This window comes from Micropterus salmoides, unplaced genomic scaffold (genome assembly GCF_014851395.1).
Source record: "Micropterus salmoides isolate LMB-PRFRI ecotype aquatic unplaced genomic scaffold, ASM1485139v1 Ms_hic_scaffold_17, whole genome shotgun sequence".
Lineage (NCBI taxonomy): Eukaryota > Metazoa > Chordata > Actinopteri > Centrarchiformes > Centrarchidae > Micropterus > Micropterus salmoides.
The window spans coordinates 19,323,999-19,349,516 of record NW_024040817.1 but is presented as its reverse complement, the minus strand read 5'-3'; the positions used below and the strand labels follow the sequence as shown (position 1 = coordinate 19,349,516).

The 25,518-nt window shown below is 39.6% G+C and overlaps 1 protein-coding gene across 1 annotated transcript in view; it reads left to right on the top strand.

The window, feature by feature from the left end:
- Positions 1-25,164, top strand: part of LOC119907778 — a 38,668-nt gene extending 13,504 nt beyond the window's left edge. The window contains exons 2-11 of the mRNA XM_038725463.1: positions 17,748-17,816; positions 18,162-18,186; positions 18,313-18,330; positions 19,281-19,334; positions 19,608-19,744; positions 19,830-19,946; positions 21,544-21,601; positions 21,687-21,734; positions 22,275-22,343; positions 25,022-25,164. Of these exons, the coding sequence (XP_038581391.1) occupies positions 17,748-17,816; positions 18,162-18,186; positions 18,313-18,330; positions 19,281-19,334; positions 19,608-19,744; positions 19,830-19,946; positions 21,544-21,601; positions 21,687-21,734; positions 22,275-22,343; positions 25,022-25,164 (738 nt within the window). The remainder of the gene's footprint in view (positions 1-17,747; positions 17,817-18,161; positions 18,187-18,312; positions 18,331-19,280; positions 19,335-19,607; positions 19,745-19,829; positions 19,947-21,543; positions 21,602-21,686; positions 21,735-22,274; positions 22,344-25,021) is intronic.
- The last annotated feature ends 354 nt before the right edge of the window (positions 25,165-25,518 follow it).

Sequence of the window (25,518 nt, the reverse complement as noted above, 5' to 3'; positions counted from 1 at the left end):
GGTCTTGTAGCTGCTGGAGCTTGTCCGGGAGAATCCCACACCGGATGCAGCGCCGCGTCAATGCACGTAATGCGCCCCAGCCCTAATAATATAATATCCAATCCCCTTCAATAATAACTTTATCCGTTTTTTTAAGGAGTAAAGTTGACAAAACTCTGCAAATTCAGATAAATGTGAAGATTAATATGTCTGGGGGGGTGGATTCATTTAGGCTAACATAATTTTCATCACTCAGCCACTCCTCCCATAAATTACTATGCAAATAAACATAAATGTGTCAACTCCTAAGGTCCAAATAACAATGGCTAATCCTGCTGCAAAACCCGTGATAAAGAGAAATTACAGTGTGAGATTGAGTTGCTGATCTTTGAAGTGGAGGAAAGGAGAAATATTTTATTTGATGGTTTGAACTCTTTGATCAGCAACAAATGCAAAACGACGGAGTGGCGTTGGTGTTACAATGGCAGTCAGTGCAGCTGGCTCAGAGACTCATACTAGCTAAAAAAGAATACATGGTCTGACATAAAGTGGATGTCAAAAAACATACAGAAATCGAGGCGCATGTGAGGTGGAAGTTAGAAAGTAGCTTATGTATTGTTTGATGCAGCTTGTTCAGAGTGTTATAGAACTATATTATTGTAAACAAAGACTTTTGGTAGAAAGCTAAACTCTATATATTGTTGATCCCATCAGACACACACCAGTGGTTATAGCCTACTTGTATGGCACAGTCCCGCTAGGTCGGTCTGTCAAATGCTGTTCAGTCAAATGATGTTCAGCACACAGATCCAAGAGCAGGACTCTAGGGAATCTAAATCGAAGTAGTAGTCATCATCATAGGCCAGGAAATCTTAACAGGCACTCTCTAATCTTCACACACTGTTTTCCTCTCATGCAGCATTACGCATGAGTGTCACAAGAATGCAGATCTCGCGACGTCTCGGTGCCCTCTGTGCCCCTGACAGCACGGTCTTGTTCACCGCAGCGATTTTACACACGAAAACGAAAAGGGCAGATCAACACCAGCTTTCATTCAGCACAGTGAGACACCAGCATATTGGCACAGTACTCCTGAAAAAAAAGGCAGAGTGACAGCGGCTATAGAGACATACAGACAGGGCGACTGCTTCACACAACATGCTGGAAACTCAGGTAAACTCCCACTGCAACGTTGCAGTAATGTTATCAGCTTGAGATTGAACTAATCCATGCTCGTTACATGATAACATTACATTTACTGCATTTAGCCAACGTGCTACAGCGTTAGCTCGCCTGCTGCTTTCAGTAACTATCTTTACTACTTGTGTATCTTTCACCGGAGGCTCAGCAATGTCAACACAGCTAAATGCATATAAGGAAGCGGTTAGTAAGCTGGATTGAATACCTTGTGGACATTTTTTGGCCAACCTTACATTGGAAAGTGTTCTTCTTGAAAACACATTTAAAATTCAGATCAGATTTACCTTTCTAACATTCCTTTTAGTAATCCCATGGTACCAGGGTTAATTGATCTTAATGACTAATCTAAACTAATCTTTATGTCTTCAGATAGAACAGACAGGTGACTATAAATGATTGTCATGTATTAATTTAATAAATCTCCAATAAACTCAGAAAACAGCATGTTAAGTGGTTTGTCTGTAAACTGTCTTACAATAGTCTACAGCACGGTTTATTGTGCTGTGTGGAGATGCTGCTGCAGTTGGTCAGAAAAAGGAGTACGAATGTTTGGTTTACCAGCTGACATGGAGAGGAGGAAAAAATTAAGGGTGCTCCGATCGATCGGTCACCGATCATAATCGGCCGATAATGGCTTTAACTAGTTTGATCGGTGGTCGCTAAAAAGGCCTATAAGAAAAGCCGATCAGATGATGCAATACTCATCAGGCAGAGAGAGACTGATCCTTCAGTGTGAGTTTCCTGATGCAAAGAGCGGTGCCACTCAATCAGCTGACTGCTTCTCTCTCTGTTTTCGTTACAAAAACGGAGACCTTTTGCTATGTTTCCGCCTCCCGTCCAGATTAAAACGGTTAATCAGAAGATGTTTGTTTGAAAACGCTGCTGACCCGATGGACAAAACAGAGGACAAAAGGATGACACACACTCACATTTGGCTTTGTGAGTCAGTCTTATCAGTCATGCAAAGCTACTTACAGAGTTTTAGTTTTGGTATTTTTATTAAAATATAAGTACTGTGTAAATAACACTTAACAGTTAGTCTAGCCTACTGTGCATGTCGCTGTATTTACTTTGCGACAACTCCCAGTCTGTTTTCTGCCGCCGTCTCTCGTACTCCCGTGTTACTTTCAGTAACCGTTCCACTTGCAAAAGAAAAAAGCCTGGTGGTTCTTGGTCTGTATTAATTTCTTGTTTCGATAAATTCTGCTACTGCGGTGTAGACCATCTGCTTAGTGTTTACACTGGCACGCGCATGCCCATTGTAGGCTACCTGAACGGCCACTAGATGTATGTTGTCAGTCGTTTTACTATAGACAGAGATCAACTCGGGGGGAGGGGGAGAGATCCAATTAATGTTTATCCAAGAAAAGTTGAATCGGGAGCATCTGGACGTTTCAGAAAAATTCCAGTTGCTCTCAATTCAACCTTTCTTGTGAACAGCTACAAGTTTGAGAAGGTTATGGATTGTTAAATTTTGGAACTTCATTAAGAGCTCTTGCTGCTGATGTTGGCATCAGTTACTTGATAGTTTGTAAGTAAGTGAATGTTTTTATTTTTTCAAACATTTCTCACATACAGGAACTCTGATGGTGTGATATGAATTTGTACAAAGTAATTATGTAATTAGAGTAAACGCATCCAGTATGAATTGAGTGTTCACCAATATGGTGCGTTCAGCCACTATGATGTATTAATGTGGGTAAATAAACCTGAATTGTGTGGAAAATAAGCTCATAAGCTAAGACAGGATGCAAACACTGCGAAAAGGGAAAGAAAATGTTTTATCATTTTCTAAGTATGATTTCTTATAAATGGTATATTATAATAGGCATTTGCAGTCGTGGTGTTTTCTATCTCACCATGGTCCACACAGTTCTCTTTAGCATCACTGCTCCTCCACCTTGCAGAGTCTACTGCTCTAATATAATTAATGAAGATTGTTTTTATAATATTTTAGTATACTACTTTTAGTCTTAGGGATACCCCCCGCCCCCCCAATAAATAAAGTTTTGAAATCTTTTATTCATACATGCACCACTGATATATTTAAATAAAATTAAATACCACCCCCCCAAAAATACACATTTTAAAATAAATGAATAAGCTGCCTAAGCTAACTTCCGGGAACTATTAAGATGCTCCATGATCTGCCATTGCTGTGAAAAACTGGTCCATTGGAGTGAACGGAGATGACGCGACTCTCTCTTTAAAGGGCTCTGAGTTAGACCACAGTAAGTAACTTTACTGTGGTGTTAGTGGATGGCTTTGTCGCCGTTTTGTTGCAATATTGTATCATGTGGGTCACGTTAGTTACAGCAACCAAGAGGTGGAGAAGCTGTGTACCTGAATATTGGTAAAACCTCTAAATCTAAATTGAATGTTACGAAGAGCGGCAGGTCCGAGCTAATGTAGCGTTAGCTGGCTGCTCCTGGCTGCCCTGCCTGCATCATTATAGGCTAGTAAACAAATTGCTCCACATTTGCTTTTTACCGTTACAACAACAATTTGACATAATACCAGTGGTACACAGGATAGTAACAGGGGTTGCGTTAGTTGGTGAAGTAATGTGGAAAGCGCAGAGCTGAATCCAACCTGGAGACCTCCATTAAAAGCAGAATAGTGGCTGATGCAAGCAACTGAGAAAACAGGTGTGTGCTTCATTTCTAAGTGAGTTTTGAGCCCATTGACAATAAGGCAATGAAAATTTGATTTATTAATAATGTCTTACAAAAACTTACATATAGTCCCTTTAATGCTATTTGATGTTATCTTGGATTTTCCATCAGTTAGCAGAGTTTAAGTTGGAAACGCTCTGGCTTTCTATGCTGCGCTCCGGGGGGACTAATGGAAATATTTAGCGGACATTGATTTAAGATTTGGCACTCATTTTATTTCTTGTACAATTGAAAGGTGCAGTATGGAATAGTTATGGCTCACTAGCGCGAGCACATAACACTGCTGGTTTGAATGTTTAAATGATAGTGATAACGTGATATGAAGCGAAAGAAAATATGTGAGCGGCAACATTGTCTATTCCTCTAGCATTCAATTTTATTTTGATATTAAACTCTTATTGTGTATTAACGGACATAATTAGGTTTTTGATTGACATTTTGAAACATTTGGTGAGTTTTGGCACTTTGGAGTTTTCTAAAAGATACGGACAAAAGTTTGCAGAGGGTCCGTGGCAAAATGATGACATGCGGCTGTACATGTCATCACTGGTCAGATTTGGCAAGGGTCCAGAGAAAACTATGGTGTCCGACATTGTTTTTGCGTTATGTACACGCCGACTCAGTATGTATCTTACAGTTATATGTATTTACATTTATCCTTAGCCAGCAGTTTCAAATAAGACTATGTTGCCTGCTCTGGCCCCAGGGATGCACTTAATTATGGCTGCTGGCTTCACTAACTTCACGTTTCTCAAAATGGTGTTGTGTAATTGTTAATTTTGTTTGTTAACCTACTGTAGACATGTTTTAATATAGAAGTGCAACTTTAATGTAGAAGTGTTTCAGTTATTAGTATAATGATGGATTGAATAGTGTAACATTATAAGCATAATTGTTTTTGTTTAGACTGTTTTTTTTTTTTTTGTTTTTTTTTCTGTGTAAGCTTGTAACCTTCCAGTGTCTCTACATGTGAAGTAGAGCTCCTGAAAGTCAGTCACTGACAGTAAGGCCATGAATGTAAAGACTAGCAGATGTACATAGGTACTGATAAAGTCAGAGAAGCCGGAGAATAGCCAAAGTAAATTTGATATGATTGCTCAAAGACCCAATAAAGTGATGTAAGGTTTGTTGGAAAGCTAGATAAAGTGTGGTAATGTTTGCTTAACGCCTAGGAGATGGTGTTTGCTCATGTTTGCTTAATGCATAGATACTGTATAGATACTGTGTTTGCCTGAGGATCTGATAACACGATCTACTGCGTGAGATCATGACCTATACACTGTAACCCATACTATTGAGGGAATCAGGCCTGCTGGAAGCCCAGATGTGTCATCAGCACTAACAAGTGTTGGTGGTGGTCGACAGCACTTGGAATTCAAAAGAAGCTACTGGAGTCAGTCAGAGATTGATGCAGTAGAGTTTATTGTCAAAGCAAGACAAAACCCGAGTAAGCTTTAGCATACCATCAAGGCACACTGAAAACATGGTGCAAAGCTTCTCAACATATAGCGCTTGGTTCCCCCTATGTCAGGTAGGGTCTCTGTGAGGCGCCCGCCTATTTTAATTTATTGCAGCCTTCTGTTAATTTTATTAGTGTAATTTTCTTCTTGGTGGTCCCCTCTGGAACCGTCTTAAAACCCCATTCCCATAATATTTTACTCCCTTGATTGCTCTCATGATTTCCTTTAAAACATTAAGTCATTTTTATTTCTAACTTTATCAATCATATCGTTGACAGGGCTGTTCCGTGGTTATATATATCTTTTAGACATCATACATCCTTTGAGACACTAGTAGAACTATCAGGCAGGCTTTTCCCAGGCCATGGGCCCCCTTTTGGATCGTTCCGGTCATACACAATTAGCTTCTAAATTCATGGGTCCTGTTTTTTTTAAAAAAAAGATTTGTCCCCCTGACCATACATTCCTACACAGTTATGGTGACCCAGGCATAAAGCCATACCTGGTCTTATCTCTTTTCTCACAGAGTACCACGGAAATTTTACAATACACTCGTGTTGCATAGCTTTACCGTTCTTCACCTTTCCCTACAGAACACATTCCACAGTACATCCTTGGGGGTCATCATTCTTAGACTGTCAGCTCTGATCTCACGTAGAGCGCAGAGTGGCCCCTCAGAGTTCAGTCTACCACACAGACCTGACTAGAGATGTTACATGCTTGTACAAATTCATATATTGAATAGATGATACATTCTGAATAACATAGAATAAAGTATATTGAATAAATGATAGTCTTACACAAGACAATTGTCCAGTCTTTTTGAAAGATACAAGGCTATATACTTACGTTTGATATGTTAACTAATGTCGTGTAAAAATTCAAGACTTGGGCCAGATAAGAAAGCTTGAACTCTTACCAACATCTTTATTATCAACAAAAACAGACACCAATTAGAATACAAAAGTTCCATCGGAGTGTGTCGGCGATACAAAATAGAGCCCCATTCTGTTACCAGAACAGAGACCCGAGTCGACATGAAAACCATGTAACAACTGACTTTCACCTCCCGTTGGACCTCCTTTTATAGCTCTGTTTCTTGGCTTCACATAATCTCTTGGCTCTCTTTCCTACTGCACCTGGATCTGGGAAAGTCCCTGACTGCCTGCTCCTCCTCTCTGTGTCCTTTGCATGCCCTCCGCTTGATGATGCCATTTCATCCATAACCTTACTTTTGGTGTTGTTTGTGCTCCGTGCTAGAAACAGGACATTCTTACTGTGATGGACTATATTGATGCATGTTTTGTAATGCAATTTTCACAAAATCTGCTTCTACATTTTCCTTTGCAAGTGTTTTTGATGCTATCTTACTGTTAAAGTATGGTAGTATTAGGTACCAAAACTCTTGGAAACAACTGAGATTCAACGAGAGTCGCTAAAAGATGGAAAGAACTGTGAGAACTACTGTGAGAGTTAGGGCTGCACAATTAATTTAATCGAAATCGCAATCCTGATGTCATCATGTGTGATTTAATAAAACCGTGTGTGTGAGAGAGACTCTTTTGTGTGCGAGCTGCAGTCGGCTCATTATTTCCGACCACACCGGGCTCTCGCATGTGCCTCTAACAACGGATAAGCCTATGTGCAATGAGAAAAGGGTTTTATGAGCAGTGTGTGTGAGTAACTTTTAAGACCGCAACCTACCGTAATCCCCCGCCCCACCGCTAATCGTTCAAATCATAGTTTGACTCGCCACCAACATCTCGTCCACAGCTGAAGCTGTAAGACAGAAGAAAACAGGGACAAGATATGATCAGAGTTGCCTGAGGTGGCTCCCAATCTCACAGTCAAATCTTTTCAGAGGCCTTATGAAACAAGGAATATCTCATTTTGTCTATATAGGAGTGCTCAACGTCTGATTTTACGTGGAACTATCAGTTTTCCCACAATAAGTTAATATGCAGCCTATTATGATATACAGATGCTGGTCATATAATTAGAATATCATCAAAAAGTTGATTTATTTCAGTAATTCCATTCAAAAAATTTAACTGGTATAATTTATACATTCATTCCACACACTGATATATTTCAAGTGTTCATTCCTTTTAATTTTGATGATTATAACTGACAACTAATGAAAACCCCAAAATCAGTATCTCAGAAAATTAGAATATTGTGAAAAGGTTCAATATTGAAGACACCTGGTGCCACACTCTAATCAGCTAATTAACTCAAAACACCTGCAAAGGCCTTTAAATGGTCTCTCAGTCTAGTTCTGTAGGCTACACAATCATGGGGAAGACTGCTGACTTGACAACTGTCCAAAAGACGACCATTGACACCTTGCACAAGGAGGGCAAGACACAAAAGGTCATTGCTAAAGAGGCTAGCTGTTCACAGAGCTCTGTATCCAAGCACATTAATAGAGAGGCGAAGGGAAGGAAAAGATGTGGTAGAAAAAAGTATACAAGCAATAGGGTTAACCGCACCCTGGAGAGGATTGTGAAACAAAACCCATTCAAAAATGTGGGGTAGATTCACAAAGAGTGGACTGCAGCTGGAGTCAGTGCTTCAAGAACCACCACGCACAGACGTATGCAAGACATGGGTTTCAGCTGTCGGATTCCTTGTGTCAAGCCACTCTTGAACAAGACACAGCGTCAGAAGCGTCTCGCCTGGGCTAAAGACAAAAAGGACTGGACTGCTGCTGAGTGGTCCAAAGTTATGTTCTCTGATGAAAGTAAATTTTGCATTTCCTTTGGAAATCAAGGTCCCAGAGTCTGGAGGAAGAGAGGAGAGTCACAGAATCCACGTTGCTTGAAGTCCAGTGTAAAGTTTCCACAGTCAGTGATGGTTTGGGGTGCCATGTCATCTGCTGGTGTTGGTCCACTGTGTTTTCTGAGGTCCAAGGTCAACGCAGCCGTCTACCAGGAAGTTTTAGAGCACTTCATGCTTCCTGCTGCTGACCGACTTTATGGAGATGCAGATTTCATTTTCCAACAGGACTTGGCACCTGCACACAGTGCCAAAGCTACCAGTACCTGTTTTAAGGACCATGGTATCCCTGTTCTTAATTGGCCAGCAAACTCGCCTGACCTTAACCCTATGGAAAATCTATGGGGTATTGTGAAGAGGAAGATGCGATACGCCAGACCCAATAACGCAGAAGAGCTGAAGGCCACTATCAGAGCAACCTGGGCTTTCATATCACCTGAGTACTGCCACAGACTGATCGACTCCATGCCACGCTGCATTGCTGCAGTAATTCAGGCAAAAGGAGCCCCAACTAAATATTGAGTGCTGTACATGCTCATACTTTTCATGTTCCAACTTTTCAGTTGGCCAACATTTCTAAAAATCCTTTTTTGTATTGGCCGTAGTAATCTAATTTTCAGAGATACTGAATTTGGGATTTTCATTAGTTGTCAGTTTTAATCATCACAATTAAATGAAATAAACATTTGAAATATATCAGTCTGTGTATGTAATGTATACATTATGCAAGTTTCACTTTTTGAATGGAATTACTGAAATAAATCAACTTTTTGATGATATTCTAATTATATGACCAGCACCTGTAAATATCAACAGATCATGCTTTAAATAAATGTGAAAAGACAGAAGCTTTTAATAAGTTTTTTTTTTTTATAAGTACGTGAATAAATCCAAAATTGTATCCCTTAAGGTAGGGTCGTCAGTGCGCATGTGTGGTGCAGCGTGTGTGTAGTAGAGAGAGAGCACCACCAGCTCCGGTGATGTGCAGAGTTATGCGTGAACTTTGTGGGACATTCAAATTAGGGCCACACGGTACCAGGAACAGCCCAGCTGTGTAACTCATGACTGTGACGTTGCAACCCAAACACAACAAACGCATGTGTATATATTTACAGCTGAGAATTGTGGCTTACTTTTGCTAGCCTTCAACTCAACTATCGTGTTACTGTTACCTTGTTTGGGGTCCCCTCCATGGACTTGAAATAATAGCACACTTCCTGGTTTTTTTTCCTTCTGGTCTCTTCTTCTCTTCCTATTTTTTCTCTCTTCCTCCACTTTGCAGACACCGGCATCAAATCACTTCGTATTCATAGATCACAGAGTAAGCACGCGCAATGTGCGTCAGTAATAAATGTCGCTGTGAAACAGTGCGCTATATAGTTATATGGATTAAACGAAGTATCGATGCAAAGAATTTGTGTCTATTCTTTTTAGTAATTGTATTATTCAAATAACTTGAAAATTTGTTTCAGCCCTAGTTCAAATCATTTATCACCATTGATGAACCACACAAAGAATATTATATTTTTTTATTTACACAGTAGCTTACTCAGAATAGACCCGAAAGGAACTGCGATGTGCACCGATGAGTCGGCGGACACGCACAACTCTGGTGAATGGCAGGCGAGCAGAGAGAAGAGGATAAATAATAAGCTTCAGTTTAGCCCCCCCCTTTCTCGACACACACACGATTCGACTACCAGTCCACTATAGGCAAGACTTGACAATACTGATTTGACTATGTAAATCCATTGTCAGGGAAAGCCCTAGTCTATGGTCATCTCCACAGATTTCAGCGAGTTAAGCTCCAGGTTGTTCTGCACACACCATAGAGCCATCTGTTAAAGTACCCATCTGTAGGCGGACTCATCACTAGGAATGGGTATTGTTAAGATTTTAACGGTATCACTACTCTTACCAATACTGCTTATCGATCTGGTACTGTAGAGGGACAAAACGCTAGACTCAGGCCCGCTGGAAATCCAGATCTGTCCTCCAAAAAGTATTGCTGGTAGATAAACACTTGGAGTTCGAAAGAAGTTACTGGAGTCGGTCAGAGATCGATGCAATAGAGTTTATTGTCAAAGCAAGACAAAACCCGAGCAAGCCTTAGCAGACCGGTAAGGCACGCTGAAAACATGGTGTGGAGCTTCTCATTATATAGTCCTTGGCTCTCCCTCGAGAGGTAGGGCCTCTGTGAGATACCTGCCTATTTTTTAATTTAATGTTGCAATTAATTAGTTCTACTGGTGTAAATCTCTTCTTTGGCGGTTTCTTTTCGGACTGTCTTAAAACCCGGTTCCTGTAATATTATACTCCCTTAAAATCCTAATTCTCCTATTCTCCTTAAAAGCATTAATTCATCTTTATTGTCAGTTAACTGTATAAACACATTAACTGAGGGTACTATTTTGTAGTCATTTTTAAAAAACATTTGTGTTATAAGACACCAGTAAAACTCTCGGGTCAGGCACTTCCCAGGGTTTGGGCCCCCTTAAGAGCGTTTCTGGTCACATACCAGTAGCTTCCAAATTTATAGGCCCTGTTTTTAAAAAAAACGATCAGTCTCTATAACCGTATGTTCTGTCACAGGTATGGAGATCTATGTCCCCATCCCCATAGGTTCTGTAATAGATATGGGGCACAGAGATGATGTAATATCTGGGTACACTTTTCTCCTTTCCCACTGAGTAGTATCGTGAGTCTTACAATATATCTCAGGTGCATATGCTTTTAGCTGCATGCCCTTTTTGACCCATCCCTATTACACACATTCCAGGAGCACTCCTAAGAGGGTCAACTTTCTTGGCCTGTCAGCTTTGGTCTTATGCAGAGGGTAGAGCGGCACCTCAGAGTTCAGTTTAACACTCAGATCTACCTAGGGATGTTACATGCTTATACAAATGTCTGAAAATCATAAGGCATAACATTCTGATAGAAGAAACATTGAGTAAATATGTTCTGGATAAATGAAACATTCTTACTCAACAGTACTTTAACAGTATTCTTATTGGTTCTTTTTGTTAAGAGGAAAAAAAAGTTGCAAAATCTTTAAATGGGTGATTGAATTTATGAACCACCCATAGCTTTAGTGAACTCCATGTGTAGGCTCTAGGCTGCTAGCAAACCCGATGTAGATGGGGCAACGAGAGATGAACTACGAGCTAGGCAGTCAAACTGTGCGTTTCTCTGCCTGTGTATACGATGCACTTTCGATAAATGTTTGGACAGGTCGCTTGAATTTCCGCGACCAGGGTCTCTGCGCACGTGTGTGTTGAATCAGTATCAATGAATTTGATGTATAATGCAATATAAAAATATTAAAAGGTATGTGCAATTATTTATCAGGACAATTCACATTGCAACAGTAGAATATTAAAATACTAATTGATAGGGGACAATTCACAATGAATGCAATGTATGCATTTTGAACATTTCCCTATCAATCAGGTGGTTACTTGACAACCTCCACAAGCTACTAAACGTAGTATAACTAATGTAAGATGTCACAGTGTCAGTTCATCCAGGTCTGTAGTTGCAGCCACAAAAACACTCCAGTCAGTAGAATATAAGCAGGCCTGTAGTTGCAGCTTTGACTCGTTGGTCCATCTTCTTACAGGCTTGACCACAGACTTGGCAGAGTTAAATTTCTGCCTGTAGGTCAGGATAAGATGAACCAGATCATGATCAGGGAGTCTCCAGACTGCATGGGGAACAGACATCATCCTTTTAATGTTGTGAAACCATTCCAGTGGTAGAACACGTAATATGCTGTCTTTATTTTGGGAGTTCACGGTTGATGTTTGCTCTGTTAATGTCCCCAAGAATAATGAGCAGGGAGTCTAGGTGTTTGTTTTCCAAGTTAGTTATCTGAACAGATATCTGTGTGCCAACCTTCATTTATAAAATCTTAATCTTTTATTTATAAAGCACTTTGCAACAAACAAGTTGCAAAGTGCTGTAACAAGTGCATAAAAACAAATTCGATGGGGAGAACAAGTATTTGATACACTACTGATTTTGCAGGTTTTCCTACTTACAAAGCATGTAGAGGTCTGTAATTATTATCATAGGTACACTACAACTGTGAGACGGAATCTAAAACAAAAATCCAGAAAATCACGTTGTATGATTTTTAAATAATTACTTTGCATTTTATCGCATGACATAAGTATTTATTTTATTTACTTTTATTTATCCTTTATTTAACCAGGAAAAAACCCATTGAGATTAAAAATCTCTTTTGCAAGGGAGACCTGGTCAAGATAGGCAGCAAAATTACATCACATCATTACATACGTACAAAGACACACAAATGAAAGCCAATTATGCACTTGCAATGAAATCTCAATAAAAACATTGACATGTGAGGGAGTCCAACTCAAAGCATGTCATTCTCAACTCAAAAACACTTAAAGGAATCAATTTACAAAGTTTTAAGTTGTTCTGCAGCAAATTCCATGTAAAGGGAGCAGAATAAACAAAGGCCTTTTTACCCAGCACAGTACTGACATGTGGGACAGAAAACAAGACAACAGCTTGAGAACGGAGAGGGTAATGACCAACACTTTTTTTCATAAGAAGTGAACATAAATAGGATGGTAGCACACCAAGAATAGCCATATATATATATATATATATATATAAATGTATACCAATGACAAAGCCTCCGTGTTGTCAGAGCAGACCACCCTACACGAGAATACCGCTCACAGTGGTGGGTGTGAGCTTTACAATTAGTGATAAATCTCAGCAATGCATGATGGGCTGCGTCAATCATGTGAAGGCATTGAGCAGATGAATGCACATACTGTATAATATATCACCATAATCCAACACAGATTAAAAAAAAAGTGGATGCCACTAACCGTTTTTTAACATTAAAAGAAAACACAACTTATTTCGAAAGTAAAAACCCAATTTTAGCCTCAACTTTCTCACTAGACAGTGAACATGAGGCTTAAATGATAGGCAATCATCAATAACAATACCAAGATACTTATAAGTTGTAACAGTCTGTATTTCACGTCCATCAAGAGTAATCACTGAGGGAATATTCAGTGGTCTATTCCGAGGGCCTGTGAAAAGCATACATTTGGTTTTGTCTGCATTGAGCACAAGTTTCAACTATAGCAAAGTGTTTTGGACCATATTGAAGGCATTCTGTAAATGTGCAATGGCTTGTTTGAGAGAGGGTGCACAGCAATAAATAACTGTCATCTGCATAAAAATGAAAATTTGCATCAGACACATGCCGATTAAGATTATTTATATAAATAGTAAATAAAATAGGGCCTAATACAAAGCCTTGTGGAACCCCTTTAAGGATTGGTAAAATACCAGATTGAACACCATCATGCTTAATGCACTGAGTTCTGTCACTAAGATAGTTTGAGAACCAAGAGACAGTTTTCTTTGAAAACCCTGAATTAAGAAGCCTAATCTTTATTCAGGGTTTTTATATTTCATATAACGGAAAAGCAGAACTTAATATTTGGTACAGAAACCTTTGTTTGCAATTACAGAGATCATACGTTTCCTGTAGTTCTTGACCAGGTTTGCACACATTGCAGCAGGGATTTTGGCCCACTCCTCCATACAGACCTCCAGATCCTTCAGGTTTCGGGGCTGTCGCTGGGCAATACGGACTTTCAGCTCCCTCCAAAGATTTTCTATTGGGTTCAGGTCTGGAGACTGGCTAGGCCACTCCAGGACCTTGAGACGCTTCTTACAGAGACACTCCTTAATTGCCCTGGCTATGTGTTTCGGGTCGTTGTCCTGCTGGAAGACCCAGCCACGACCCATCTTCAATGCTCTTACTGAGGGAAGGAGGTTGTTGGCCAAGATCTCGCGATACATGGCCCCATCCGTCCTCCCCTCAATACGGTGCAGCCGTCCTGTCCTCTTTGCAGAAAAGCATCCCCAAAAAATGATTTTTCCACCTCCATGCTTCATGGCTGGTATGGTGTTCTTGGGGTTGTACTCATCCTTATTCTTCCTCCAAACATGGCGAGTGGAATTTAGACCATAAAGCTCTATTTTTGTCTCATCAGACCACATGACTTTCTCGCATTCCTCCTCTGGATCATCCAGATGGTCATTGGCAAACTTCAGACTGGCCTGTACATGCGCTGGCTTGAGCAGGGGGACCTTGCGTGCGCTGCAGGATTTTAATCCATGACGGCATATTGTGTTACTAATGGTTTTCTTTGAGACTGTGGTCCCAGCTCTCTTCAGGTCATTGCCCAGGTCCTGCAATGTAGTAAAGTAGTATAATTGCGGCAACAGTTGTTGCCTTCGCACCAAGCTGCTTGCCTATTGTTCTGTAGACCATCCCAGCCTTGTGCAGGTCTACAATTTTATCCCTGATGTCCTTGGAGTCTGTTTGAGTGAGTGGACAGGTGTCTTTTATACAGGTAGCGAGTTCAAACAGGTGCAGTTAATACAGGTAATGAGTGGAGAACAGGAGGGCTTCTTAAAGAAGAACTACCAGGTCTGTGAGAGCCGTAGTTCTTACTGGTTGGTAGGTGATCAAATACTTATGTCATGCAATAAAATGCAAATTAATTATTTAAAAATCATACAATGTGATTTTCTGGATTTTTGTTTTAGGTTCTATCTCTCACAGTTGAAGTTTACCTAAAATAAAAATTACAGACCTCTACATGCTTTGTAAGTAGGAAAACCTGCAAAATCAGCAGTGTATCAAATACTCCCCACTGTACATGATAAAAGCAAGACAACACAAAATCCATCCATCGTCAACCGCTTATCCTGCGTACAGAGTCGCGGGGGGCTGGAGCCAATCCTGCCTGACATCGGGCAAAAGGCAGGGGTACACCCTGGACTAGGGCTGAACAATTTTGGAAAATTATGTAATTGCGTTTTTTTTTTCTCAATATTGCGATTTAATATGCAATTAATTTTTAAGCTCTTTACCGCCTGTATTATTCAAAATGGACAAGCAGTAAATCAGTGTATACACAATATTAGAACTACACTGTTCTTTCTTGTGTTATGATGATGAATTAGGTAGAATTATTACTATGAGCAATGGTGGAGAAGATATATCAAATTGTAATAATATGAGAAAGATAATTTGAGTCAAGTCATGGCATTAAATAACATGATATAATATCATCAGGTCGGCCTACCTATAGACCACAAGAAAAAATAACATTAACTCACCAGTGTGCTCAATACAAAACCCAAAGTTCAACCTCCAATTAATGCGTCTTTATTTCAGTTCAAATCTCTTAGTCCATCTTTCTGTATCCCAGTAAGCACACTTAAGGCCATTGTACAACAAGAAGACAAGGTACAGCGTAACGTGCAGACGAAGCATCAACTTCTTCTGCAGACTGCTTTCCTCTTGGATGTCATGTGAGTGTAATCGCAGCCGTTGCGATTAGAAAATCTCGTTTTATTACATCGCGATAATATCGCAAATGCAATTAATCGTTCAGTCCTACCCTGGACAGGTCGCCAATCCATGGCAGGGCCACACATAGACAACCAGTCACGCTCACACCAAAGGACAATTTAGGGTCACCAATTAACCTAGTCCGCATGTCTTTGGATGGTGAGAGAAAGCCGGAGCACCCGGGAGAACCCACGCAGACATGGGGAGAACATGCAAACTCCCCACAGAAAGGCCCGGAACGACCAAGGTTTGAACACATGACCTTTCTGTGAGGCGACAGCGCTAACCACTGTACCACCGCGCCGCCCAAAACAAACTAAAATGTTAAAAATATAAAAAATATATAAAATAAAGTAAAATAAAATCATGAAAAGCTCAGCTGTAACCGCTTCCCCCAGGGAAAAAATACTGCCGGTGTTGTGGTGCTGCTGCTCTTCAGCAAACTCCCCAGTGACTTCTTGGACTTTTTTGGTGGAGGTGGGGCTGGGACTGTTTGATCCTGGGGCTCCGTGGCTCTGTTCTGGAGGATCACAGAATAATAACACGTAGTACATTTGGCCAAATAAATCAACAATTAAAGGACTTTTTGTATCCACACTGCTCTTAAGATATTGGAGGTACTGTATAGTGATACTGTGGTGTCCGAACAATAATGCTGCGATGATGTGTTGAGAAGAAATCCGCTTGACACTGTTCTTGATCATAAAAGTTTATTACATCAAGGAGTTCAGCATCAATTACAAGCTCTGCAGCAGCTTGGAGAGTGACCCAGCCCGATGACCACTCTGTCTCTCTGTACATCAAACATAGCTTATATAGGACATGTTTAGGTATCTGCTAAATGCCATGTAAGGGTTTGAGTCTGCAATCTAAAGCTCCAATCCATATAAGGGCACAGTGCTGTAGGATAAGTGTAAACATCTGTTAGACACCATAGAAGGGTTCAGTCCCTACATAAACACTAATCACTACTCCCCCCTTACACTGGGTCAGAGGTCAAATTCCATAGGAGGGTTCACTCTTTACACACCCATCAATCACTACTCCCCCCTTAAGAGTTCATTGAGCCTCTGTCTAGCTGCTAGAGTGTTATTTTAAACTGTAATGGTCGAATGCACATATGTTATACACCACAATACAACTATAATTCTAAAGTAAAAAAATTACATCTACTTTATCACCTTTCATTGCAAAAAAACACCCAAGACGTAATCACTTTCATCACCATCTTTTAGAAAAGACGAGCTTGTATTCAGGTGTTTTTATAGTGCACAGAGAGAGTTATTTAGGGCTCCAAAGTGCGGCTAGATCACAGATCCATCATGGTTGGAAAAATATTCCATCTGTTTGATTCCAAGCTCAGCCTGCACAGACTTTCTGCACTGCTTGTCTAGATGCGGAATAGCCACCTGTGAGAAGTAGGTGCGGGATGGGATTTGATATTGTTTGTCCAGTTAATTCAGAAGCTTCCTAAAGTCTTTTTACCAACTGTGTACATTGGCTAGCTCTGGCGTATTAACAAGACAGGGTTGTTGCATTTTTTTGGGGGACACATGCTGTATATCACCATACGGCACATTTTGCACGGTGCACATCTGTCGGATTAAAGCCAAAGTGCTTCTAAGCTACCAAGGAGGCATAATTTTTGCCCACTAACGTTTCCTCTTTGATCTCTGTTTCAATGTCTCACTAAGCCACACTCATCTTCTTACTTTTCTGTCTCCTCTGACTCGTCTTTCTCTCGCATGCTCACTCGCTGTTGAAGTATGCCACACGTCACGTGGTATGCTCCAAAGGGTATGTTCGTTTGGTGGACCCTTACGCTCACATAGTTTCAAGCGGGCTTTAAATCGAACACAACTAAACCTCATCTCCAGAAAATAAGCAGAATATCGCACACTTTCCTCAACGTTTTCAATGTGAAATTGCAATAATGGCATTGAGTCAATGAATCTTACACACCTATTTCTATTGAAGCACTTTCAGTTGCAGCACATCTCTGGGCCTTGAGTTTCCTAAATCCTAAATCACCTGCTGTTAGTGCCAGAAGCATAATCATGGAGATAGAAGTGTATTGTAATGCTATTGGCAAACCTCCGCCTGTTTTTGAAGAAGATTTGAATAAGATTTGTGGATAAATACTATCCACAAATCTTGGCTCATGTAAACAAATGTACTACATATCATTGTATTTCTGTGTTGCTGATACAACTTCTTTTTTTCTCGTTTTAGGTGTGCCTCATCCAGTTTAAAAGTATTTTTAAGTTGAAGCAACATTTTCTCTCAAGGGCACATAAAGAGGTGGGCATTAAACTTCATGTACACTTAACTTGGTTAATTAGTAATTTTTAAATTCTCACTCTGAACCATTCACCAACCAAAATAAATATTTTCCTTGATGGCTACTTGAATGTCTTTAATTTAACTGTCTCATCAACAGCATTATAAGTTATGTGGGTAACTGTGTTGACTTAAAGCTGGAGGCTCTGGACCATTGATTAATAGGCGAGTCCTTTGTTTCACTCAGTGCAGTTGTCCAGTTAACTGTAATCCTGTATCATGAGACAGAACCCATATTTCTGTTGCTATGTTTGCTTCTGCATTAATAAACCTCCTCTGCATGTTTCATCTGTTCTTTACCAACAGAAAATGGAAAACGTCTTCCAGAAAGGTTGTGCTTTTTTCTTATTTAATTTCTTGTTAATCTCTTATCTTCTTGTTTCCCGCACCATCTGTTACTTCGATGGAATGTCCAGTAGATTAACCTTTTTTTTTAATTTTTTTTATTTTTTTTTAGATATTTTAAAGGGACATGGTAAGCCTGCTTATTCTTCTTCCTATTTGTTTGGTGCTTGTTAACAAAGTTCTTGTGTATGTCCTAGAAAAGGAAATGTTAAATGCATTTCCTCAGAAAACTGCCATATTTTGAGACCTGCAATGCTTACATCCATATTTTTCCTAACAGTCTTCCCTGCCTTTCCTAGGTCCTTTGCATTTCTGGTAAAAAGAAAAAAAAAAAAAAAACAAGGATTAGAACTATCTCAAATGAGTTGGGGGTTTTTATTGTTTTTTTTCGAGACAACATAATTCACCTCTTCTGCGGGTATAACAAAGAGTGTGACACTTTAACCATAAAGGAGAGAAAAGTGCACATTATGCCAATTTATCACATCTTGCCTCTCTATAGTCATGTGTTGTGTGTTAAAGTTACAATTCACTGTGTATAACCCACTTTGCTATATATTCTGTGTGAACTGATGGTATGTTTTAAAGTTACCATGTAACTAAAAACATTAAGGACACCACCTGGGAAGAATGTTAGTGGAAACATAAAATTGTAACAAAACATCAAAAAACGTCATTCGGAACTGCTGTAAACTCTTTAAATGTGGTCCGACAAAACAATGTTTAGCCTAGTTTGTTGTAAGCATACAGAGACCTTTTAGACTGAGACTGTTTAATTGAAGTAACGTAGGCTGTCCTTTATTTGAATAGCACATTTCAACAACAAGGCAATTCAAAGTGCTTTACATAAAACCTAATAGCAACACGGGGAACTATAAAAGGCAAAAATACAAAATTTAAAAAGAGTTGGATTGAAAATGAAAACAGCACATTAAACTGCTGAAATTCAGACCTGAGTCCATGACTGCGCCAAGGTTTTTTGCCAGGTCTGTTTGTAACTTTGCTAACTGAAGCTGAGGGCTGACTTTTTATCATGTAATAAAGTGTAATATTTTTCTTTCATTGTTGTTTGCTCTATAGGCACCTTTCCCTTTATTACTCCGCTAGCGAAACATGAAAAACATCCCATCATAGGTTAGTAAAGTGTCTTGAATTGCACATGACGTGCGGTACATTAATATTATTTTATTTTATTTATTATTATTTAATATTTATTATTTATTCTATGCATTTGTTTTTATGACTAAATACACATTTTTGATGTGTAATTAAAGCACCAGATGGTTATGGACTTATATGGTATTATTCCCATTATAACAAATGTGAGACGATGTTTAGTACTGCTGAAGATGTAAAAGATTCATTATGTCTGAAGTAATTATCCTATTTTAAATGGCTTTCTTGCAGGCTTGTCTCTGCTGACTCTGTGTTTCAGTCGAGAGACAGACACCCATTATTATCTGTGCCATGTCTGTGAGGAAAAGCGTCCCTCAGACAAGATTTTACACCACCTGTCTTCTGGTGACCACTGCAGCAACTACTTTGTAAGTGCTGATTATTGATGATAAAAACTAACCCATGCTTAAAATTTGGAAGCACAATTTTAATTTATTGTATTTTGTATGTCAGAACTACACCAACCCCAATGTACTGCCTTTCTCCTGGCTCCCCGTGATGGATATGAGAGCCTTTCTGAAGCCTGAGATCACAAAGGAAGTCAATGAAAGAGGGCCTGGACTACTAAAGGTTTGTACCTGGAGGCCTGGAATCATACAGTAAATATATATTGACAACTTAAAGCAGTTGTATTCAATAACTTTATATTAACAATGGATCACTTAACGACTTGTATGTGGAAAAGGGTTGCTTGTAGTGAAAACCCACAAAGAATTATCACCCAACTCTGCAGTTCCCATCAGCTGTATGGAACTTTATAACTCAGATCATTGTTCATTGATCATGCCGTTTTGGTGATATGGGGGTGCTCAATGTCTGATTTTACATAGAGCTACCAGTTTTCTCCCAATAAGTTAATATACAGCCTATTACAATATACATTTCAGTGTTTAATGCTGTAAATAAAAAAATGAGAAAAGAAAAACAGCTTTTAATAAATGTTTTAAAGTGCGCAAGGAACCGCGACGTGCTTACAGCTATTGGCCGCACGGCAGGCATGCAAAACTCTGCACAAGACTGGTGAATGGCAGGCGAGCAGAGAGAAAAGGGTCAACAATGAGACTCAGTTTAGGTGGAAACGTACAGTGTAAGTTACAGTGACTAATGAGCCGAGACTACAGCTCTGCAGCTTGTCAAAATTAAAGCGGAGCTACCATGTGTTACCCCCCACCCGCTCGCAATCGCCACACACAAACACCGTTCGACTGTCAGTCGACTATAGGCAAGACTTGACAATTGTGATTCGACTATGTAAATCCTTAGTCGGGGACAGCCGTAGTAGGTGGAGACCAAAACGAGCTAAAAGGAGACTGTAGTATCCAATATTTATGCATTTGACTCATAACAGTTCAAAATAGCACTGTAGCAGCAGGACAGAGGGTCAGTGACCTCTAAGGGAGAGCAGTGATTGGTGGTTATGTAGGGACTGAACCCTTCTATAGAATTTGACCTCTAACCCCTTGTTTTGTTACCTCAAGATAGTACTGTACCCTTCTATGGGTTTGACCTTTTACTTTGCAGACTCAAACCCTTCTATGGTACCTAACAGAGACCTAAACATATCCTATATAAGCTTGTTTGATGTACAGAGAGACAGAGTGGCCATCGGGCTGGGTCACTCTCCAAGCTACTGCAGAGCTTGTAATTGATGCTGGAACTCCTTGATTTAATAAATTTTTATGATCAAGAACAGTGTCAAGTGGGTTTTCCTCTTAACACATCATCACAGCATTATTGTTCGGACACCACAAGACACAATATTGGTTTTTGTCAGATGGCTACAAACAAGACTCAAAACGAGTGCTAATGATGATCTGTAACTGCGGATGTGTAAATGGGTAACTGTTTGCTAATATGTTCATCAGCCTAAAAGGTGAAAACATGTCACTGTTGGGTTTATAGCTTGTTTCTGCTGCGCCAAACAAAATGCTACTATGTGTAATGTTCTCTTTAGGTTAAATTAGCACCTGAGTGTGTGATTGAACTGAAACCGGTAACATGGTCATGCTTTTTCTCATTGTCGAGGACAACTACAGTTCACCCTACCACATTATTTCTTACCATTGTATTGTACTTACACAGCACTGCCATATAAAGTTTCTGCAATATTTGTATTTTTTGTGAATAAATTAGAGGATGTTAAATGTTTCCACTACATTTTTTTTAGATGTTGGATTTACCTGGAGATCTGTTTAAAAAGCTTGAAACGAGTACCTACAATGAAGGTAAAGGATTCTAAGATTTCTATATGTAATTTTTGTGTTTTGTTAAATTGTCTGCTTATGAAAATGATCTGATCCTTCTCCCCAGCGATGAAAACGCTTAGTGAAAATGAGAAGCTTCCCAAGCTGTTTGAAGGTGTGTGCACATTTTTCTCAATACACTTATTTCTGCAGATGGATTAATCAGGACTGAGGGAGTTGGAGTACAGTATAGAGTTTAATCTTCCTCTTTACCAAAATCAAACAGTGCTTTGATGTGTTGTATAATTATAACAGCAGCCCTTTGTTGTAAGCACTACTTGGATTGATTGCTTACCCCAGTTAATATCCATCCATCGTCAACTGCTTATCCTGCCAACAGGGTCGCGGGCCCAGTTAATGTATGAAGTTCAAAGTTTGTTGGAAACAGCAGTCAAGTAAACAAAAGGTCCATTTAGTAGCTGGAACTTTCAGTAATATCAAATGATCTTGGTTTCATAAAACATGAACCTACATAGATAACATTACTACATAACATGGTGCTTTAAAAGCTCAAGCCAACATGGACAAGAAGCCTTAAGGTGCTCAGAATTATTTTTAAACTTTAAATATTTAATTATTATCATATCTTACATTTACTCTTTCTTATTGTCCTTGAGTCTGTGTTTCATCACTGCCATCTTTTGTTCCCCTCTAGCTTTTAAGCCAAACAGGACGATGATACAAACATACCAAAGAGACAGCAACAGGAAGCATCCACTTCTTGGTCAGTAAATGTGCCTAAAAATAACACCTGATGATCAAACATAATGTTTTTAAGTATGGAGAACAGGAAGGGCATGAAAAACAAGAAGACCTCAATGAAATAAGCTATCAATAAATCACTTTTTCTGCCTATTTTTCAATGGGCTGTAACATTAGGTAAAAATTATCCACACGCTTGCTTTCTGGGTCCCTTGGAACAGCTGCTATTCTGTGGCCTATGTGATTAAAACCCAGTCGGACTCTCTGCATGTGCGCTCACTAGCCTCTTGCCTACTGATTTTGAACTGTACACACAGCAACAACACTGCAGCTAACGAAAGTCCACTAATGCCAAACAGACACCTGCTCCCAAACAAACTCTAACACAAACTCTGCGTAAGGATAAAAAAACAGTACATTTTTATGTGCTGAAGCCGTCAAGCCAAATGAGTATCAGATCAGTGTTGGGTGAAAACACGATCAACATCAGAAAGGCTTGAGTCACAGTGATTTAGTTGGTTCAAGTTAGATAACATTGGTTTGCCGGCTATTGCCGACCATTTCCTAACCTTATCTGGAGCAAAATACTATTGTTGTATGGTTTTCCATATTACGTCTAATGCGACCCAGATTACTATCCTGTGGACCACTGGTGTATGTCAAAGTGTTGATTTTAACCTGCAAGAAAGGGCATAATGGTACAAAGTAAAAGTGGAGTGATTGTTGATACTAGCCTATACTAACCAGCTCACGTTGGCACGGATGTGCCACTGTTTGCTTCGTTACATTCAATTTCGATTTATTGTCGTTTTACCGATACTTACACAGCTTCTTCACCATCTCAGTCACTGTAACTTATGTGACCCACATTATATAACAATGCAACATTTTGGTGCAGGACAACAGCACAGTGGAAGAACATGTACTACAGTACATTACTTATTGCGGTCTTGTAAGATTCAGTCTAGCTCACTTAGAGCCTGATTAATAAAGGTTTGCGTGAGTAAAAACGTGCGCAAACTTGATATCACCAGCAAATTAGCACGTAAGCTGATCTACTAATGGTGTGCACGCAGAATGACGTCTTTCAAAAGTGCAAGATGGCACCTGTTGTTCATGTAGTACTTTTGCCATAATGAATATGCAAATTGGGGCATTTGAGTTTTATTGTGCAAAGTAGTGGGAGGGTAACATGCAAATAAATTTATTTGCTACATGCAATGTGATCTACCAAGTCTAAACGCAATCTCATGTGAGTGCAGCATCTGTATTAAATACGTTTGAAAGGAAGGTGCAAACCGCCAAGTGTTGCGCAGAGATGGCTGCTGTTATTGTTACCAGAAGGAGACACAGCCGTAGCGAAAGAAAATGTAGAGAAATTAACAATTATTACAATTAATTATTATTCTATATCCAATATATAGAAATAAATTATTGTATTTATTCAATGAACTTTATGAATTGAATAGTTTTTTTTGTATTTTCTTTTAGCTTTGGCAAAACTGTTAACATCCAAAGCAAATTTCGATTTGACCTGACGTCTTTTCTCCGTGAGATGGAAGAATTTAGCGTGGCGCTGTAGTGCATGGATCATGTGTAAATTTATCCGGCCAGAGGGAACGATCACCAACTATTCACAGCACGCCGGTCGTAATAGCGACACAACTCATTGTAGGTATCGGATGGAGAGGGAATGGGGCGTACAGGGCCAGGGACGGGAGATAGTGGAGCAACCGGGCATGGTACGGACAGTCGGTGATTGTTCCCTTTGGCTGGATGAAGCACGATCTGCTGGCATTTCCTCGTGTCTGGGTCATTCCAGCATACTGTATATGTTTCTGCAGTTTTTCAGGTGTGCTGTCCAAAGTATTTAGTGCACTCTCAGGCAGGATGGTATGATTTCCACATAATCGGGACGCACTTAACGAAACAAACCAAGGTTTTTACGCAGTGGCTGCTTTCCCTACCGACTCTCCATGGCGGAAACCATTAAAACACGTAAAACCCTCATTTAAATACACTCACCTCCACTGTGTTTTCTCCTGTTGTCATCAATGCAATAATTCTTAGTAAATCACCCAAAACAGGTACTAAAATTGCACCTGCAATATTTTAGAATGCACACGCAATTAGTACTCTTTATTCGGGATGTTAGTAAATCGGGCCCATACTGTTTGTTTGTTTATCATCCATTACATTTAGCTATGTTGACATTGCTGAGCCTCTCCGGTGAAAGACCGAAAAAGAGTTATTGAAAAGCCAGCAGGCGAGCCAACGCCGACTATCCAAATGCAGTCAATGTAACGAGCATAGACCTTCTTGTTGTCTCTGCGTTTCAGACTCTGCTTGCTCATGAGTTTGAGCAAGTACGCCCCTGGTTGCAATCTAAAAACTGCGCCACTTGTAGCTGCTGAAAACCAGCCCCTTTAAGGGAAAAATGTATTTTGTCTTCTTACATAGCATATTAAATTCAATGGATTAATATACAAATTAAATAAATGAATCACTTTAGTTAGTGGAATCTTTTATTATAGTATACCTTGTCGATACTGTGATATTAATACCAATTCAACAAAATTAATTATTACAAAATTAATACTTGAACAAACCTACTCATGCTGGAGAGTTTACTTCATTGTGAACTTCCTCAGCTTTAACTACAATCCCTTCCCCCTTTGTGTCTCTTATTCTGTCTTGTAGGCATGCAGCACCTTGTTGAATGCATTGGTGCTGGACTGACTGAGAAGAGACACTACCTCTGCACGCTCTGCAACCTAACTATAGCCACCCACACGATCATCAAACATGTCCTGAGCTTTGACCACATCTTTGTTACTTTGTAAGTAGCTATGACATTTAAAGAGGATATTCAGAAAAATCTGCCAATAAGACAAAGATCTTTGTTAAGAAATGTGACTGTATACAGTGACTGATCAGAAGATTTTGGGTTTCTCATTTTTTGATATAAGTAATGGGCATGAAACACGAGTGGAAGCACAATAACACAAGACAAAGCAAGCAAGCTAATAAATTCTTACTTACTAGTCCAACAGTAAAAAGGCAAGCATCTTTCCTGCATTCCCTCAGGTCTTTTAGCTCATGGCAACGAGTAAAGGTCAGTCTGATTTTTACTCTTGTCCGGTCTTTTCTTCGTCTCTCTCTTCTCATGCACGGGACTCCAGTGTTACATAGGGCAA